The sequence below is a fragment of the Peromyscus leucopus genome, chromosome 5 (genome assembly GCF_004664715.2).
Source record: "Peromyscus leucopus breed LL Stock chromosome 5, UCI_PerLeu_2.1, whole genome shotgun sequence".
Lineage (NCBI taxonomy): Eukaryota > Metazoa > Chordata > Mammalia > Rodentia > Cricetidae > Peromyscus > Peromyscus leucopus.
In genome coordinates, this window is record NC_051067.1 from 142,166,547 (window position 1) to 142,185,256 (window position 18,710).

General features: G+C 46.1%; 1 protein-coding gene across 5 annotated transcripts in view; it reads right to left on the reverse strand.

Annotated features, from left to right (window-relative positions):
* Positions 1 to 18,710, reverse strand: part of Ncoa2 (nuclear receptor coactivator 2) — a 266,816-nt gene that overhangs the window by 54,620 nt on the left and 193,486 nt on the right. For all 5 annotated transcript variants that reach the window (XM_028864590.2, XM_037206417.1, XM_028864593.2 and 2 more), the window contains one exon: positions 2,590 to 2,693. In XM_028864590.2, the coding sequence (XP_028720423.1) occupies positions 2,590 to 2,693 (104 nt within the window). The remainder of the gene's footprint in view (positions 1 to 2,589; positions 2,694 to 18,710) is intronic.

Consider the following 18,710-nt stretch of genomic DNA (forward strand, 5'->3'; position numbering starts at 1 on the left):
TCTCACTCTGGTGTCGCTTCACTCTAGATTACAGAAAGGTGAGGTAAACCGTCGTAGGAAGTGAAGATAAATGACAGCCATGGGGTATGTTTACTCTGCTCTGGGCACACGGTGTCCTTCTGGTGTCCTCTGTTCCAACAGTCCGGAGCAGAGTCGCTGCTGAATCCAGGGGACCCAACTGGAGCCTGACCTTCCTTGTCTGCACTGGCAGTGATGGCTCCGAGTCCAGCCACTCCTTTCACACTTCCGACCCTCGCTAACCAGAGTCCTGCGGCTGGACACTGCTCAGAGCTCCCTGCCAGTCAGTTTACTCCGCTTAGTCTATCGCACTTGTAACACGGGTGCACCACGTCCAGTCCCACATACAGTGGATACAGACGGCCCGAACGCTGGAGTACATTGCAACCCCAGCACCCGAGCGGCGAAGGCAGGAGAACTGCGTGAGTTGAAGTCAAGTCTGAGCTACATGTCAAGACCTGTCTTGACACAATAACAACCAGAAAAACAACAATGAAGCCAAGAGCCAAACCAAGCCAAACCAAAAACACTGCCTCAGGTTAGATTTTTCGTAAATATTCTGTCAGGTTTTCTCTACAATACGAACCACATACAGGGTAAAGCAAGACTATAAATACGTAAATGGCACGAACACAGTCTGCGCCAGCCAGTGTACACCAGCGTGCGCGGGCAGGGGCACAGGAAAGAGCATATGCCCATCACAGACCTCGTGCCCCTCGTCAGCTCACTGCCTCTGCTGGACACTCAGCAGACGTTCTCAGGCTTTCATGCCTGAATCACTAGCACTGGCTTTTGGAAGGGTATGCCACTTCTTTCGGCTTGGTACCCTATAAGAAGGCTGATTTGTAGCCTAGTAAAACTGAAAGATGAAAGTGGCTGTCTTCTAAAACTGTTTGTGTTTTTTAAAGCTTACTATGATATGCTCTGATGAAAAAGGCGGACATTTGCTTCTGTTGCCTAGCAACCACTATGCTATGATGCAAGCATGAGTGTGCATCTACACCTAGGAACAGCTCTACTAGAACACGCTTTCCCTGTTTAAATGATTACATGTAAACAGGGATAAAGGTTTCAATTTAAACCACGAGCCACTAGATTCAGGTCCTTCTGCTCTGATAGGATTCTATACAGGCGCTTGCTCTATGCACTCAATTCCCAGAAGATTATTTTCAAACAGCAAAAATCTTGGTTTGATTTTATGAGATCAGGGCCGCTGACATCCAGCAATCCAATTTCTACGATTAACGAACTTGTTCTCAAGGGCTCAGCCACAGCCTGTGGTTGCTCTAAGCATTTCTTTTTAGAAGCCTCAGAGGTCTGAGGAGTCTCCAGTGTTCTTTCCCCTCCCCAGACATAACAAACAGGTATATGGAAAAACTCCAAGTAAATTTCTGCTTGCAATTCCTAAGTTTTTCCAAAGGAAGCTGCCCACTTCTTTTAAAGAATTCTAAATAGTCACCTGGTCACAACCTTCTTTACTGCTTCTAAGAACCAAATGGGAAGTGTTCCTCCATGGCTGTGATGAGTACGGAAAATCCCATTAAGTGATGTTCCCCGCGCACAAGGGCCAACCTAGGTCATTTAAAGCCTTTTCACTAGCAGGCCCAGCCCCAGGGGATGCATTCTGTTATTTTTAAATGCAAAGACTGGGTCAGGAGAGCTTTATTTTCCCATCTCTAGCCCCCAGTTATACAGCAGGTTCCTACAGAATTAGGTTTCTAAGAAACAAAAATTATCTTATGAGAAAAGGGACAATAAGGTCAAGAGAGCACTAGCTAGCTTTGTTTTACAAATCCCAGTTCTTACTCCCACGTGGCCGGCCGCTGCAGCAGGCACGGTGCTTCCCAGACGACAATGCCGCAGCTCTGGCCACGTGGTCCTTTCGACTCAGCACATCATCAGCAGAGCAAATTACTCGGAGAACTCGCATAACTGATGTCTCAGCATCTCGGTTTCTTTCTTCAGTGGTTATTTTTTCCCTCATCTTACCATATCCCACATGTAGAATTTAAATTTTGAAAGAGGGACAGCAAAGCACTTTGTGTTTAGTACTAACTAGTTAATAGAACTAGGGAAGTTTTTATAAGCTTGAGATAGTAGCTGCCCTAAGGCCGCCAAGAGCAGCCACTCCGTTACGCTTTCAAAAAGTCCCTTCATCCAATTTCAACCTTCATTTTTATGAGACAAATGAGCTAGTTTGAAGTAACAGCCCTGAAAGCATCAACCTCTATGGTTTTTACATTTTAAGCTGTCTATGCAGGCAGAGGCACATGACACACATGGACACTGAACCAGAGGAATGGATCCCACGGAACTTAACAGGACGCGTAAGTACAGCTCTGGAAAAGGTGTGCTCAATGGACAATGAGGGCCTGCCAGCTTGTGGTCTCATCTGAGTTCTAGGTTGTACTTGCAAACACACACGTGCAGGAGGCAAGAGCTCTAGTACAGACACACGCATTAGTGAGCACAGGAGCGTGGCTTCTCCTTAAATTATGCTCACCTGAAATTAAACACAGCACATGAATACTGAACACGTTTGAAAACACAAAACAGAAGAGTGTGTGGTACCTCAAGCATCATAGGCCCCAGCGCATCCTTGTCGATGACACCCTGCCCTGTGGAGGACACGTCTGACTTCTGCACTTCATCTATGTTGGCAGCTGCTGCTTTCTCTGCAACAAACGGAGGAGCAAATTAAATCGTGGCGCTACTTCAAGGGCAGACAACAGCAGACTCTCCAGCGGGTCAGATGCGTCCATAAATGAGTCAGAGTGCATCCTGCATCCCAACTGCCCCAGAGCAGTGTCTGGAAGGAGGAGAGCAATGTCTGGAAGGAGGAGCCGGCTGCTACCTTTTCCCTCCACACAAGGTACGTCAGAACTCCTTTCAGGCTTTTGAGAACATGAGTTTAGAGGTTTCGTGCTGGTCTCTAGCAGGCATTTTAAAAATACAGATTATGACACTGTAGTATACTATGGCACAGTTAGTTTCTATTCAGGAGAGTCTCCAAACTAGCATGGGGGGAGGGGGAGGTAGTCTGTTGCTCAGAGTTCCATAGCAAAATTAGGGGACACATCCTCCACATTGGAGGAAGAACAACAGAAGCCTTGACCTAACTTGTTGAAAGGACTTAATGACTTAAAGCAGGGGGAGGAGGCGTCCCCACCAGGTGCTTGCGGAACGCCAACGGCTGAGCTTTGACTGTGCAGAAGCACTGGACAGCGCTCCTAGATTTAAATTCCCGGGGCTGAAGACACCATCACCTTGAGACCACTTTGTAAAAAAGTGCACAGGAGAAAAGATGTGTGGCTATCAATCCATGTGAAAATGAGTTCCTTCAAGGATGGTAAAGTCAGTTTACAGCATAACATACATAGCCACAACCTGCCAGAAAACAACACAGAAGCAAGGTGTCAATTACTTGTAAACTGAATAAATTTCATCCTTGTTTACACTGCATGTTTTCATTATAACTAAATGCAAAAAAATAAAAAGTCCAAACCAATAAACTGAAACTCTAGTTAGCATTCACAGGCAACTTGCTTTTTCATGATGGTAATAACTTTTTGGGGGGTAAAAACAATTTTATACAGCATTTTGAAAATCTGTTAAAGCCACATTTATGGAAGCTAGGAATGAGTAGAAAGTATGTGGGTCCTCCCTGTGTATTAGCTGCCAGCAGAGAGAGAAGGTGCCCGACTAGGTGGCTCAAGTTGTACTCCACTATTAGGTCAGGGTCTGTTTCAGCGCCTGCCACCTGAGCATCCCAGCGTGTGCCACAGACAAAGCAAACAACACAGAAAACACACACACTTTAGAAACTACCAAGCTGGTCAGGTGAGCCGGCTCGGCGGGTAGAGGCAGCTGCCGCCACGCCTAAAGACTTGAGTTTGATATTTGGGACTCCTGTGGTAGGAGAGCACCGACTCCCATAATGCTGTCTTCCGAGCTCCATCCTTCTCCATGGACACACAAAATAAATACAAATGTAACAAAGGATTTTAAACACAACAAAACAAAAACCCAGGGCTGTCTACAAAGGCAACTGTTGCCATCCCACAGGGCTTGCATCTCATTCTCCTCACCGCGTCCTCGAGCATCATTGTCCTCAGAGCCGACCAATAGCAGCCCCGCCCGGGCCTGCCTCCCCCGACAGCTGGACCACCTTCCCGACTCACCCTCCCAGACAGAGATGTGCCTTGGTGGCCTCTCTAGTGGTGCTGTGGGCGTCACCTGTGGCATCTTGCTCCCTTCCCTGCTGACTCCCTAGAGCTGTCTCCATAGGCTTTGTGTCGGCCTAACGGTCCTCAGAGCAGGCAGCACCCTCTCCTGTGGCAGGACAGAGGACGAGCTCATCACTGCTCAGACTCTCTCCTCCTGCTATGTAACCCTAAACACACACACAGAGCTGTACTGTGTGTACCCAGTATCCCCCTCTTCTGCCCACAGGCACAGGATCAGGGCCTGAGCCGTCACATCCGTTACCCACGTCTCAGGGGACACGCTGCTGAAGCGCTGACCGTTCCTCTGTCGTGCTGGCCCTGCGCAGCCCTGAGGAGTGGGCCACTCCTATACCCATCACCGCCTTATGGAGGCCCCTGCACGCGCCAGACATTACCCTCCCATGCTTCATTAGTCCTAGAGCTCAACACGCAGGCACTAGGTACGCACTGCGGCTTTCCAAGGCCCCATGAGTCCTTCCTCAGTTTCCCCAGTGTGGAAGAGCAGAGGTGCTGCTGACCCTTGCTCAGGATGAGCACACTGTGGCCTTTCCTGTCCTCCCCAGAGGCTCTCGGACTGCAGGGGACATGGGTACACCGGAAGACCTGCCTTGCCACTCGAGTCCGTACACTTCTAGAGCACTGCTTCTCAACCCTCCTAATGGGCCACCCTTAACACAGTCCTCATGTGGGGGGACCCCCACCACACAATTATTATCTCTATATTCTTGTCTCCTTCAGTCCACAGAACAGAACACTGCCCCAGCAGGATGCTGCCCCACTGGAAGGCTTTCCCATTTGAAGAGAACCACATCTGTATTCTCAATGGCCAGCACTGTAGGCTAAGAATGTCACTAAGTATTGATGCCCAGCTGGCAAACAGGAGTTTCCCTGGTACTAATTCCCAGAACATCGAGAATAAGTGAACTAGAAGGTTGATGGGAATAGGAAATTATTTTCACCTTTGTTTCCCTAACCCTTCAGGGCACAGGCAGAAGACCAGGAGGAGAGGAGACGGGCAGGGCTAAGGAGCATGGGCTAGGGTTTCTGGAGGATCGTTTGTCTGGACATAGAAATTTCATTGCAGCTCTGTCCCACAGGCCATTCCTCCACTGTTAAAGCTCTCTCTTGTTCCTTTGAAATGATGGACCTGGATCTGACATGCAGTTTAGTGGTAAAATGTGAGGCTCTGGGTCAAAGAGGGAGGGAAGGAGAGAAGGGGTGGAGAGGGACACCCGACTGAAGTTGATATTGGGGGGTGAGATGAGGCAACAGCTACCCACGGAATGGGAACACCGCCTATCACTGACAGCTCTAGGAGGTCGGCCTGTGCTCTTAACTCTGAATCCTTCTCTCCAGCCCCTAAAGAGTTTTAATATTAAAAACACAGTATTTGCTCCTTAAACACAATAAAATACTACTTCTTGAACTTAAGATTACAAAAATTAGTGTCAAAGAAAATAACCCTCAAATTTATGTTACCATGAATGTTAGGTACTTTTCTCATTGTTGTGACAAAAATACTTGACAAGAAAGGAAAGTTGACTTTAGCTCACAAATTGAAGGTCCGTGCACATGGAGATAGGGCAGTGGTAAGAACCACAGATGCAGTGGTGGAGCCTGAGGCAGCTGGCCACACTCCACAGTTCGGGAGTGGAGATGAGTGCGGGCGCTCAGCTTCTTTCTCCTGTTGTTTTTTAAAAATTGCTTGCTAGAAACCCCAAGCCTATCACCATATAAGGTTCTGGTATCACAAGAGTGAGCTATTGCTTTCTGTGGGGTCTGTACTAGTGTTACTTTAAGGGCCAAACAACACGTCTTAGTGATCTTCGTGATGTCTGCTCAGGCAATCATGTCTGCTCAGGCAATCACTACACCATGAGTTACGTATCTAAAGGATATGACCTGCTCGGAGGAAGTAAATTCATCTACTAGTAGTTTTCTGTAATTTGAACAGCTTTCCTGATAACTCAATTAGGCAGTTACCCCCAACATTTATATAAACTTCATGCCTGCATGCTGTAAATATTAGAGCAACATGCTCAGGCACAGCATTTTTTTTTTTGTTTTGTTTTGGTTTTTCGAGACAGGGTTTCTCTGTGTAGCTTTGCGCCTTTCCTGGAGCTCACTTGGTAGCCCAGGCTGGCCTCGAACTCACAGAGATCCGCCTGGCTCTGCCTCCCGAGTGCTGGGATTAAAGGCGTGGGCCACCACCGCCCAGCCAGGCACAGCATTTTACACCTTTAGGAAAAGACACAGAGATACAAGGAATCAAGAGCAGGTCAACACAGAAGTTTGTTTTTAGGAAATTATCAATCAGATATAACAAGGGCCAGGAGATGACTTAGCTCTGATAATGTCTGTGTAGGAGACTTCTCAAAACCTTGGATAAAATTAAGTATTACCCAGAAAAATCTGTTTACAATAATAAAATATGCTGTGTTTCTTCTACCTTGAAAAGGAAAAAGGCAGCAGGTGATTCTAGTATCAGAGCCCAAGTGTTCTACCTCAGCCCATATAGGAAGTGGGATGTTACCTCCGGGCTGCATTCAGTGGTCTTTGACAAGGTGAGGGGGTGAAGTGTGGAGAACCACCCTCTGGCCAAGAGCCCACACTGCCACCAGGAGGGCAAAACAGGTGTCATTCAACAGAACTGGAAAATGAGGAAGAGCTGAGTGCAAGGAACCAGTTTTAGTTCAGAGAAGAAAGGAATGACTAGATGTCGCTGAACTTGTTTCATGTGTGTTAAGACTGGGTTGGATTCTGTAGGATGTGCGCGTGGATGGGTGCCATCAGGCTACCAGAAGTCTCACGCAGGCCTTGAAAAACCAATCCTGCCCCTCCCTCCATAGGTCGTCTTTGTGTAGCCTTGACTGTCCTGGAACTTGCTCTGTAGTCCAGGCTGGCCTCGAACTCACAGAGATCCTCCTGCCTCTGCCTCCCAAGGCTGGGATTAAAGGTATTCTTAAGTGTTGTCAAATGACCTAGAGTTCTAGCAAGTGATGAACAAAAATGAAACAGTAATTTCCCCAGATGAGGCTGAGGTTCTGTTAGTGGACCATATGACTGGGAAGAAAACCCAGTAGGTGTCAGAGGAATGGCAAGGGAAGTTATGCTGAGGGCGAGAACTTTCCACTGCTCGCTATCAGATAATAAAGCTAGCAGCTAGGATCCCAGCCTCTCAGTCCCACACTCGTGAGAGGGTTGGGAACACATTCATTTTCTAGACAATGTGCTATGTGTTACTCAGTTCTGCACTGATTTTATGTTTGGGCCACTTCTCAATAGTAAAATGAAAATAATCAATACTGTGAAGTGATACAAAACACCCAGAAACATGGCTTTACCAACCCGACTGGAATCAAAATTCAACTGGTCCTGAATTTACAGTATTTGGATATTTCAGTTCAATGTTCAGTTCAGCCTTGACATGAAATAAGAGGAGCAGAAGAGGTAGAGAGGAAGAAGCAGAGGAAGGGGGGGGGGAGAGGGGGGGGAAGGTAGCTGGAGGAGGGAGCAGGAGTTTGTCCTCTGAGACAAACTGCAGTAAACTGGACATATGCTGTATCTCGACAGTGTGGCGATGAGCATGCTGTTTGTATGAATCATGCAAAAATAAGCTTCAATCCTTAGATATTTATACTTCTGTAAGTACAGCATTACTATACTAAAACATACCGTTTAATATTTTTAAATTAGGCAGTTTTCTCAGTGGTCATGAACTATATTTAGTTTTCTATATTTTGCATCCATTAACTATAAAAATACATTGTTATAAAAATATCCTTGGGTTGAGGCAGCAGTGGAAGTCTGGGTCCAGATTTCACATGATCACAACCTTATGAAATCTCATCTAACACTGGAGAGGGGGAGGCCAGCATCTCAATCCCAGAGTCCCCTCTCTGCTGTGAGTTCATCATGTCTCCCTGCTGCGCCTTAGCCACGAGTCACTCTTTTTAGATAAAAATATGACCTGAGAGAATGACACCAAGAGAAGGCCGTATTCTCTCCTTTTCTTCTCTGCTCGCCAAAAGATTTCTGAAAATCATGAACCAGCTACTTACCAGCTCTGTTTGACAAAAGCCGAACCCTGGCTGGAGCGCCCTCCCACACCCCGATCCAGCGCCTTGTGACTACCCTTGTCCTCCTGGGCGGCTGCTGGGGGACATCCCGCCCGCTCCCTCCCCCATCTGCCTGCACTCCAGAAATCCAATACCAATTAATTAGATTTCCAGTTTCAAAGCAAAGAACAAATCCCATCTCTTCAGGGACTGTGTTAAGATGAGTCATACCACAAACTGGGGAAAATCATTAATATTAAATTCCATATTTTTTCATAAGTAATTATTACTCGTGCTCTCTCTGAGAACAAAAGAAAAGGTGGGGCATTTGATCTCTAGAAATAATAATAATAATACCAGGAAAATATGTCTTTGAAGTGGCTGGATTAAATTGCTCTTTATCACTGCCATGTATAGGCATAAATTTGAAAGTAAAATTCCAGTTTTCTAGTGAGAATAGCAATAAATCAGAAATATAGCCTAGCCAAAAAAAATAATTTATTTTTAAAGAAAGCATATATGAGATATTTGGGAATTATGAAGTGGTTTTATTTTGTTAAAGACCTTTACACATTCCTCTATGGTCTATGGTAGTGTACTGGTGCTTATACATTAGTTTTGTGCATTTGTTTATTAGCCAAGTGCACTGAGAACATAAAAGCTCAGTCTTTCCACAAAACACTGCCAGAACCCTGGGCCCCTCCCTTCACTGGGAGGCCAGCAATGGCTTGGATGGCTAGCCACAGGACAGTTCTAACTCCAGCAGAGCAGTGGCAGTCATCAGGGAGTGCTTAGAAGCCTAGGTGCTACTTTATGCCTGGGACAGGGTGGTACATTATCATGGTTCTGAGAAGCCAATGTTCACTCTTTGTCTTTCCTTCTTTTTTTTCTGTCTGTCTGTCTGTCTGTCTGTCTGTCTGTCTGTCTGTCTCTCTCTCTCTCTCTCTCTCCCTCTCTCCCTCCCTCCCTCTCTCCCTCCCTTTTTTAAAGTAAAATAATCTAAAGAGGCTATAGAAATCTTATGGACATTAGCTGTAAAAAGAAAGAATTCCACAAATAGTACCCATTCTGTGAAAATGTTGTCTGCTGAAGGATAATCCACAGGCATTTACACATACAGAAACATTTCTGTGGAGATCCACCCTTGACGTGGAAGCCAATTAAAAGTTTCAGTGACTTTCACGTTAGGCCAAGCATGAAGGTAACTGCTTTTACTGAATCCAAGTTATTTAAAGCATCAGAATCTTTGGCTAAAATGAAGCAGACACACTGTACAGGTTTTATAATTAATTCCACTGCTTTAAAACGAGTAGGAGCACTCACTCAGAAATCTATCAATTGTTCAGCGGACTGATGTCAAACAGGCATCTAATCACCTCCATAGCAACCCTAAGAATCTACTAGGAACACACGCACAGTTTCCGCCTTGTGCTCCATTTAAGACCCGGCTGGCTTCAGATGAAGTGAGTCTAAATCAGGGGGCAGCAACCTGTGCAGACCCATGCAGAAGAAAGAAGTCACGGAAACAGTGACAGGCAATGTCTGGCCAAGCACTCTAGATTAAATAGTACAAGAAAAGTTATGTAGCATCTTAAAGGTTCTAGAAGGTAAAATGAGAGAATTATGCATCTGCACCCAACTAAAATTAGAAAAGCTGCCATATGGCTCTGTGAAGCCAGCAGCACATTCTTATTCATTAGGAAGCATTCTGCTAACATAAAAACACAGGCCCTTCCTGTGCTCTCCAAATGTGTTTATCTTTTCAACATTAATGCACTATATATCATCGCGCTGCTGAAATCTCCTGCCGTGCATATTAAAAAACGTGCAGCTGCACTTTCTTTAGTACTGGGAGGAACCTAAGCCCCAAGTTGCCTCCCTCACTTTTGACATTGAACTTCTACTTAGCGTATCATGGTTTCCCTTCTGTACAAACCCAGCAAACTCAACCAATTTCAAGGCCATTTCAGCCAACCATATCCTCTGACACCATCTTCAGAGAAAGAGGACTTGGTTTCATTTCTGTCTTTGTTAGGGTTTCTATTGCTGCGACATAACACCGTGACCAAAAAGCAAGGTGGGGAAGAAAGGGTTCATTTGGCTTATACTTCCACATTGTAGTCCATCATTGAAGGAAGTCAAGACAGGAACTCAAGCAGGACAGGAACCTGGAGGCAGGAGCTGATGCAGAGGCCATGGAGGCGAGCTGCTTACTAGCTTGCTCTCATGGCTTGTTCAGACTGTTTTCTTATAGAACCCAAGACCACCAGCCCAGGGATGGCACCATCCACAGTGGGCCCTCTCCCACAATCGCTAATTAAGAAAATGCCACACAGGCTTGCCGACAGCCTAACGTTATGAAGGCACTTTCTCCACTGTGGTTCCCTCCTCTCTGATGACTATATTTCGTGTCAAGTTAGTATAAAACGAGCTAGTACAACTCCTTTTAAGACAGCAGAGTACACTTATCAAGAGAGATGGTTACTAAGGAGGACTCAGGGTAAAACTGGCTAGAACCCGCCTGTGTCCCCAAGAGCTCTATCCACTCTCCTATAAGCACATAAAACTTTAACTAGCACCTCACACACCACCTGTGGGGATTCACGGACAGGTGAATGGACACTGGGTCCAGTTCATTGAAGTCTTGTGAGGGTTTAGCATTTGCTCAGTTAGAGAAGTGACATTCCTGTGCTGCACTCGTCAGGCCCTGAAGGAGCTTCAAGTCGCCTCACAGAAGGAAAAAGGAAACAAAACCCAGGACAGTCAGGTGGGCAATCAACCACACTGGGACTGGAAGCCCACGCCCACCGCCCTAGGGGTTCTCCAAGGGAGTAAACCAAGAGGCAGCAAACAAGCCTCCAGTCTGTCGTGGACTCATCCACTACAACTGGGGACCGTGGGCACCTCCATCTGTCACAGGAGTGTGATCACGTGCGAGTCCGCACCCTCACCTTCTGCAGCAGGAGTTCAGGAGGCAAAGGCTAACGACCTATGGAAACTACTTATTTCAGGTACACTTGGGACTAGGGAGATGGCTCAGCACCATCAGCACTGAGCCTGCTGACTCAAGTCTGAGCCCTGGGACCCCCATGGTGGAAAGACAGACTCCTACAAGTTGTCCTCTGACTTCCACATGTGTGCCCGGCACATGCTCACACACACACACACCTCTAACAAATAAAGCTTGCCTGGAGATCCAAGTGCAAAGCTAGTCACTAGAGGTCGGGCAGGGGTGGTACACACTTTAATCCCAGCACTTGGGAGGAGGAAACAGGAAGTGATAAGGCGGGGTGGAGACTGGCGCTCGGCCCCTTCAGCCTGAGGATTCCTAGAGGTAAGAAGTCTTTGTAGTGGCTGCTGCTCTGCTTCTCTGATCTTTCAGCTTTCAACCTGATGTGTGGTTCTGGGTTCTTATTATCAAGACCAATAAAATTCGTGCTACACACACCTACACCCACACATGCACTCAAAATAAATAAAAATGTAATTAGTGGAGAACAAGAAACAGAAGACTAGTTTTTGTTTAAAGGGATAAAAGGGCAGGATGAAATTGGATGAAGGGACATAGAAAAAAAGCAGCCTCTCAAAAGACCAAATTTCAAAGGCAAACTTCCTTCCTTAAAAATGTTTACTTTCTTTAAAATACACGTGCTACTGGTTACTTTTCCAGAGGGCTCAGGTTCAATTCCCAGAACCCACAGAGTGGCTCACAAACAACTCTAGCTCTAGGAGATCGGACGCCCTCTTCTGGCCTCTCAGGGAACTGCACAAACGTGTGCAGCTACACACAAAGGCAAAACACCCATACATAAAGGGGAAAAAAAATTAAATGACACATGCTGACTCAAAAGCAAGGTCCACAAACTTATGGAAACTCTTAGAAACACCCCAAAGCTTCTCCAAACAGGTGACACTATGGAAAGTAACATGGTCACAAGAGCTCTGTTGGAAGAGATAGAAATTACATAAAAAGTTATTTCTAAAATCTTGGAAAAGACAGGGCTAGAGCCTGCAAACATTTGTTCAAATCATTGTCCTGCTCATCACCATGGAAAACGCCTCACTAGAAGGTTTGTTTTCCACACTGCTCCATAGCAGGCCTGCCCCAGCATCTTCTCTGAGGACCATCTCCCTGCTGCAGAAGGCTTCATTTCAACAGCTTTGAGCCTCTTGGTTTTGCTATCCTGGTGGCTGCCCCACCCCAGTGCCCCACTCATCCCAGGCCTTTCTTCCACTCAACTCCTGGGGGCTCTGAGGAAATCAGTTGTCCACTGCCTGGCACACAGTAAGTGCTCAACAACACTGTGATAACACTGAATGGTTCACAGTAGGGACGGAGTTGAATTCAGATTAGCCAGGATCTGCAGCCCCAGCAGAAATGTATTTTGCAAAGCTATACTGTGTACTAGCTAGACGGTGTGTATGTGGAATCACAGTGAGTGGAGACGGCAAGGCAGACCAGATGACTCCTAAGGCTGTGGGGCTACTGGGAAAAGCACTCCTAAGGAAGGAAAGGCTCCCGAGGTCATCCTATAGCTAAGTTTCAGAGGGTGAGATCCCACCAAACCAAATGTATTGATCCAGATTCTCACCTGGGAAACCACAATATATAAGAAAGTGATTTAGGCATCACAGGCTTCTTACTAGAACAGACTTTCCTAGTCAAACCAGCTCTTAAGGAAGTAAACCTGGGCTATGGGATGGGCTCTATAGTAGACTGCTTAGAACACGTGACCCCAGATTTAATCCCCAGAACGGAAAGGGGGGGAAGGCGGGAAGAAGACTTTTTTTGGTTTAACAGAGTGTTATTTTTGCTGGGAATCTAGTGTTAAAACCAACATTACCAGTTTCTTGTCCTTCCCAAAGCTGGAGGAGGTTTGGGCTCTAGCAACAGTCCTGCATGAGAACTAGCAAGTACAGTGGTACTCAACCTGTGGGTCACACCACCTTCAGGGAATCTCCTAAGACCACCAGAAAACACAAATGTTTACATTACATTACATTTTACATTACAGTAGCAGAATTACAGTTATGAAGTAGCAATAATTTCATGGTTGGGGGTCAGCACAGTACCAGGAACTGTACTCAAGGGCTGCAGCATTAGGAAGGCTGAGAACCACTGCTCTAATACATCTGTTTAGCTAGAGGAGGGCTGATCGATCCCTGGAGAGGTTGCTCAACTCAGGGTCTATATCCACAGACAACAGTAAAGTTGGGCTCCATGAACACAGTCCGCAAAGCCACAGAGAAGAGAACATGGACGAGAGGAAGGAGGGCTGGCTAGTCCATTCCGTCACCTAGTGCAGTGTCCACTCTTCAGGAAGCAGAGTCTCCCTTCTGGGGCCTCAGATCACCCAACGGAAGCCACTGGAGGGGTGCCTCCCTGGGCTGGGGCCCTGAGAACCTGCCTTTGGGGCCATCCCCTCAAGAAGCCCCACTGCTTGCGGCTCATGACTCAGACCAGCCTACTTTTCTCTCCTGTCCTCTCCATCAGGGCATCTCCAGTCTAGTTTCTCTCTACAGCCCCACACTGGATTCCATTCCAAGGAGACTGCTTCCCTCAGTGGGTGCTAACAACACTGCAGTGCGGACACTCCCATCTCTTCCGCTTACTGCTGTCTATGCCAGGCTCTCTCACCCCAGCCTTCAGACAGCCACGGGAGGACCTCACTACCAAGCGATTTAAAAAAGCAGGTGTTCCCAATTTAAAGCCCCTAATGCAGAAAAGCTGACAATTAAGCACAGACTCATCCAATCTGGAGAACTAAAACATCAAATTACGTCAAGTCATGTCATCTGAGCAAGGAAAGGCACACACTGACAAGAGAATGGTTTGGTCACTCGGCGAGCGAGCTAAGCAGTCCCATGCACCACAGCAAAGGCAAGGTTTCTGGGCTAAGTCCGGAGCTCCTCAGAAAGGGGACCAGAGGACTGGGGTTCATAGAATCTGCTCCCAGGGTCACAGGTCACACAGTGGGGGAGGGGCTTTCTTCTAGGAAAATCTCACACATTGTAGCATGGGCTAACTCTGAACTCCACCTGAGATCAGGGATTACAGGTTCAAGTCGCCACAATGAGTTTTCCAGAAACTCTTACAAAGCACCCTATCTTCAGTAGCCAGGAATCTGGTTCTATCTGGTTCATCTCAGCAAGGTGGTCACCCAAACAAAAACCAAGAACCTAGACAAACTTAGTGCCTAATCAAGATGTGAGATGTGACCACAGGTGGAGCTCACAGCCTAGTGACCTGTCCAGGGGATGCCAAGTTGCCCCCACGGAGGGCTCACTGTCCTGTACGCTTCCTCTCTCTGGTTCACAAAAAAGTTTGTTTTTTGGGGGTGGGGTGGGATGGAGGGGATATGTTGCTGTCTTTTAGGCAGGGTCTCACTATGAAGCTCTTGCAGCCTTGGAATTCACCATTTAGCCCAGGCTGGCCTCCAGCTCACAGCCACGCACTTGGCTCTGTCTCCTGAGTGCTGGGATTAAGGGCATGCGCCACCATGCTCAGCTGGCGAAGATTAAGAAACAACCTCCTGTTAGGAAGCACTCATGAGAAGGAGGCTACCTAACACTCAACAGATGGCAGACAGACAGACAGACAAGCATACACATTGATATGACAAAAGAATTGACACCTTCATTACAGAGAACCACAGCCTAGAAAACCTCACGTTTATTCTTCTGAAAGAAAGGAGCAAAGGAAAGTGTGTAGTCCGGGTAGCGGAATAGTGAAAAGGTGTTCTACTTTTTTTGTCTTTTTAAATTAAAAATATTTATTATGTATTTAATTTGTTATGTATGTATGTGTGTATGTGTGTACAGTGTGGAAGTCAGGGGCAGTTTGTAGGGGTTGGCTCTTCTTCCACCATGTGGGTTTTGGGGATCAAACTCAGGTTTGGTGAATCGGAAACGAATCGGGCTTGGTAGCAAGCACCTTCCCACGGTGTCTCTGCAGCCCTACCACCTGCTTTGTATCTGTGGGTTTTGAGAAGTATGCTCACACTGTGGTTGCAGAGAACATCACTACACTGAATAAGAGACAAGGAAAAACAGTGTGGAGAGGAAAGATGGGAAGCGGCATGGAAATAATGTCCACGTGGGTCTTCTGGATTGGCTAAGAGTGGATGTTTCCTTAACCACTGTCAATGGACCCCCACTCCCTGGACATCTTAGGAAGAAGAAGTTCTACTAAGGCTCCACACAGAAGACAAACAGGGTGCACTGAAATCAGGGGTGACCCTTTGATGGCATGAGTTCTGTCCTCCTGTAACTGACAAAGGAGGACAGTGACCCAGTCATCACAAATGCCCACAACTACTGAAAGCAGCAGGCGCTTGACAATTCACAGCTATACAAAGCAAGCCAGTGGCCAGCTTGACTTGGAGACTACCATGTTTCAACCCGGTGGCAGAAGCAGAGAGGACTGGACGGTACCTGCATATTTCAGAACCCAGCAAAACTACAGGCAAAGAAGTTGCCACAATTTGCACACTGAGGTCAAATGAAATTAAGGTCCCTTTACAAAGGTTCCTGAATTAGGGTCATCACTACTTTTCTATAAATGTATCCTTTCCTTTTCATATGTATGCCATTCTCCAGCAACCTTTGAAAGTTCGAGGGAAAAATACTGCATCCTGGTAATTCCCTCGGGTTTTACAATGGTTTTATGATGTAAAATACAAGGACTGTTCAAGCAGCCACATCTACTTGCAGGAAATCAGAACAACTGTCTTAAAGCGTGACAATTTGGTCTCTAGGGAAGTTTACACTGTGGCAGGTGTATAGGTCATATATATATCCTGGTTATCTGATGGTTAAGACAATCTCTCAGAAGGTGAGAGGCCATGGAACACATCACAGTTCAGTGGCCATGAACAGGAAAACATGCCCCAGTAAATGAAGCTGTCCCTAGTAAATTAATATGCTTAAATGAACTAAAAGACAGTTTTGCTTTACATATGTTGGCCACAAGAGATGTTTCCTCAACAAAGTACAACCACTTTAATAATGAAATAAAAAAGAAATCTGCATCAAATGCATTCTTCCTTTGAATCTCAGTAATCTTAAGCTTCCAAATGCTTGATGACTGCATGTAACACTATCATCTAGACTTTAAAAAAAATTCTAACCAATGGCATTTTGAAATCAGTGTAGCCTCAGCAAAGGTGGACCGTTTGAAAAGAAGAAACCTGTTTGGAAATGCTGCCTACCAGGGGATAGCTTGCAGGTGAGGCAGACAACATGGCTGAAGATATGACAGACAGGGTAGAAAGATCCAGTGGTGAGAGGCCCTGTGGGGGAGCAGGAGGCAGCCTTTCTCTGCACATTTCCAGCCTAGACTGCAGATGCTGGGCTCCTGTCCCTTGAGTTCACCTGACTCTCAAAACCACACTGTCTCAGATAGGCTTCTTCAAAATGTGATGTTTGTTGTTGTCTTTTAAAATCACATTAGTGAGCAGTGTGCTTCGGAGAAAAGAGAACAGAGGTAGTTGTCAGCTTTGAATCGCCAAGGAAAATATTTGGTTGCACAGGGTTTCCCCAAGAGCAAGTTAGTACCTGACCTCAATCTTTTCTAGCTTACCATAATGCTGTAAGGCGCTGCTGACGCCGCAAAGCAACCCCTAATCGCTTGCCAAACGGCCCTGCTCCACAGGGGCGTCGTCAGGCTCCATGAAATAATGCATGTGGACACTCTGGGCTCTACAGAAGACAGGTGCCAAGCAGTACTGTCCTGCATGGATAATTACAGTCTCTAAAGGAGCTGTTCACAAGCTACAAATAAAAAGAAACTCCCAAACATAAAGGTAAAATTTTATGGCAAATTTTGAAACTATTCAGGCTTAAAAATGGAATGGACAGATTATTAATTCTATGCCACTGAGGATATAGACATGCTTCTTCTAGAGAGAATGAATATTATATACCCCATGATAAGATAGGAACTGAATCAGAAGCACATTTTATCAGAATTATTTTGAGATACTACTATTATTATAATATTTCTATAGTTGTTCTATGAATAAATTTAAAGTGAAAGTCAGGAAAACAATAACTTGTCTTTTCTTTAGTTATCAATAGTAATCTTGAATATATAAATTTGTTCTAGCAAATCCTGGGACAATACAGGAATACTTTACTGAAGGTAATTTTCTTTTAAAAGGAAAGAACTTGTAATATTGTGTGTGAGAGACATGTGGACATCATAGGGTTCTTGTGGGCGGGTTCTCTCCTACCACGGGGGTCCTGGGAACTCAGGCTGGTCCAACAAGAGCTTTTACCTGCTAAGCTGTATCACTAGCCCCTAAGTTCCTCTTTAAAACATCATAACAACGGTGCTTTTGAGTAATATCATGTGTCTTAGGGGGGAAACCCTGTCGGTCCCTTTTCCTCTGGACAAGTGTAATCAAAGTCTCCTTCAACTGTCCAACTGAGGGGCTACAGTTCCAACATGGAGGGGTCAGGCGCCACTGTCTTCCGTGGATGGGGAAACAGCATTTTTGATTCAGCTGGTCCCATTTCCTCCAGGAAATCTTAAAAAAAAAAAAACCCACGCTGGTTTCCCTCTGCACTTCCCTACAGGCTGAGGGCACTTGTTATGCCACGGGGAAGCCATCTAGTTGAATCCGGATAGTACTGGAGGCCCCCAAGGTCTGTCAAGTCCCAGAACCAGACACTGGTTCTCCATCTTCGAGCCCCTGCCCCCGCCACAACTGCTGACCATGTAAACACTCAAGGAAAGGGAGGGGATGCGGTCTGGAAAAACAACAGGACAGACTTCTTCACCTGGGCTGGGCTGGCTGTAAGAGCAACATTAAATCCAATCACACAAATCAGCTGCGGAATTTGATTTTGTAATTTCCATTACAAAAAATACTATTTCCTACTTTTGGAGTGTATTCTAACATGGGAGCTGGGAACGCATTTGAAATCTCGATCTTCAGGAGTTGGTTTTAGGCTCCGTGGACACTCTGAAAGGGCTGACTGATGCAGAGCACATGGAAGAGGGGCTCTTACCACCGTCCCCCTACAGGAAGAAGAGCTGAGGACCCGGGAGAAGAAGGACACGCGACCTGACTAGTTCAGGATAAAAGATGAGAATGGGGTGGGGCGTCTAAAGGAAATGACAATCTGGCAATGCTGCTAAAGACTCAGAGAAGGGGAAGTAGCTGAGGAGGTCATGGAGGCATGTCTGGGGCTGCAGGTCTGCACACTCAATCCACACACAACTCCACCCCTCCACCCAGGAGATCATTTTAAGAAAGAAACAAATAACAATGAAATTGTTCACAACTGGTATATTTAAAATATATGGAAATAGCTCTGTCATGTCCTACAGGCTGAGAATAGACACTAAACACACTATCACCTATTATGGTGAATAGACAGATGTCAGAGGTAAAATTGCCAG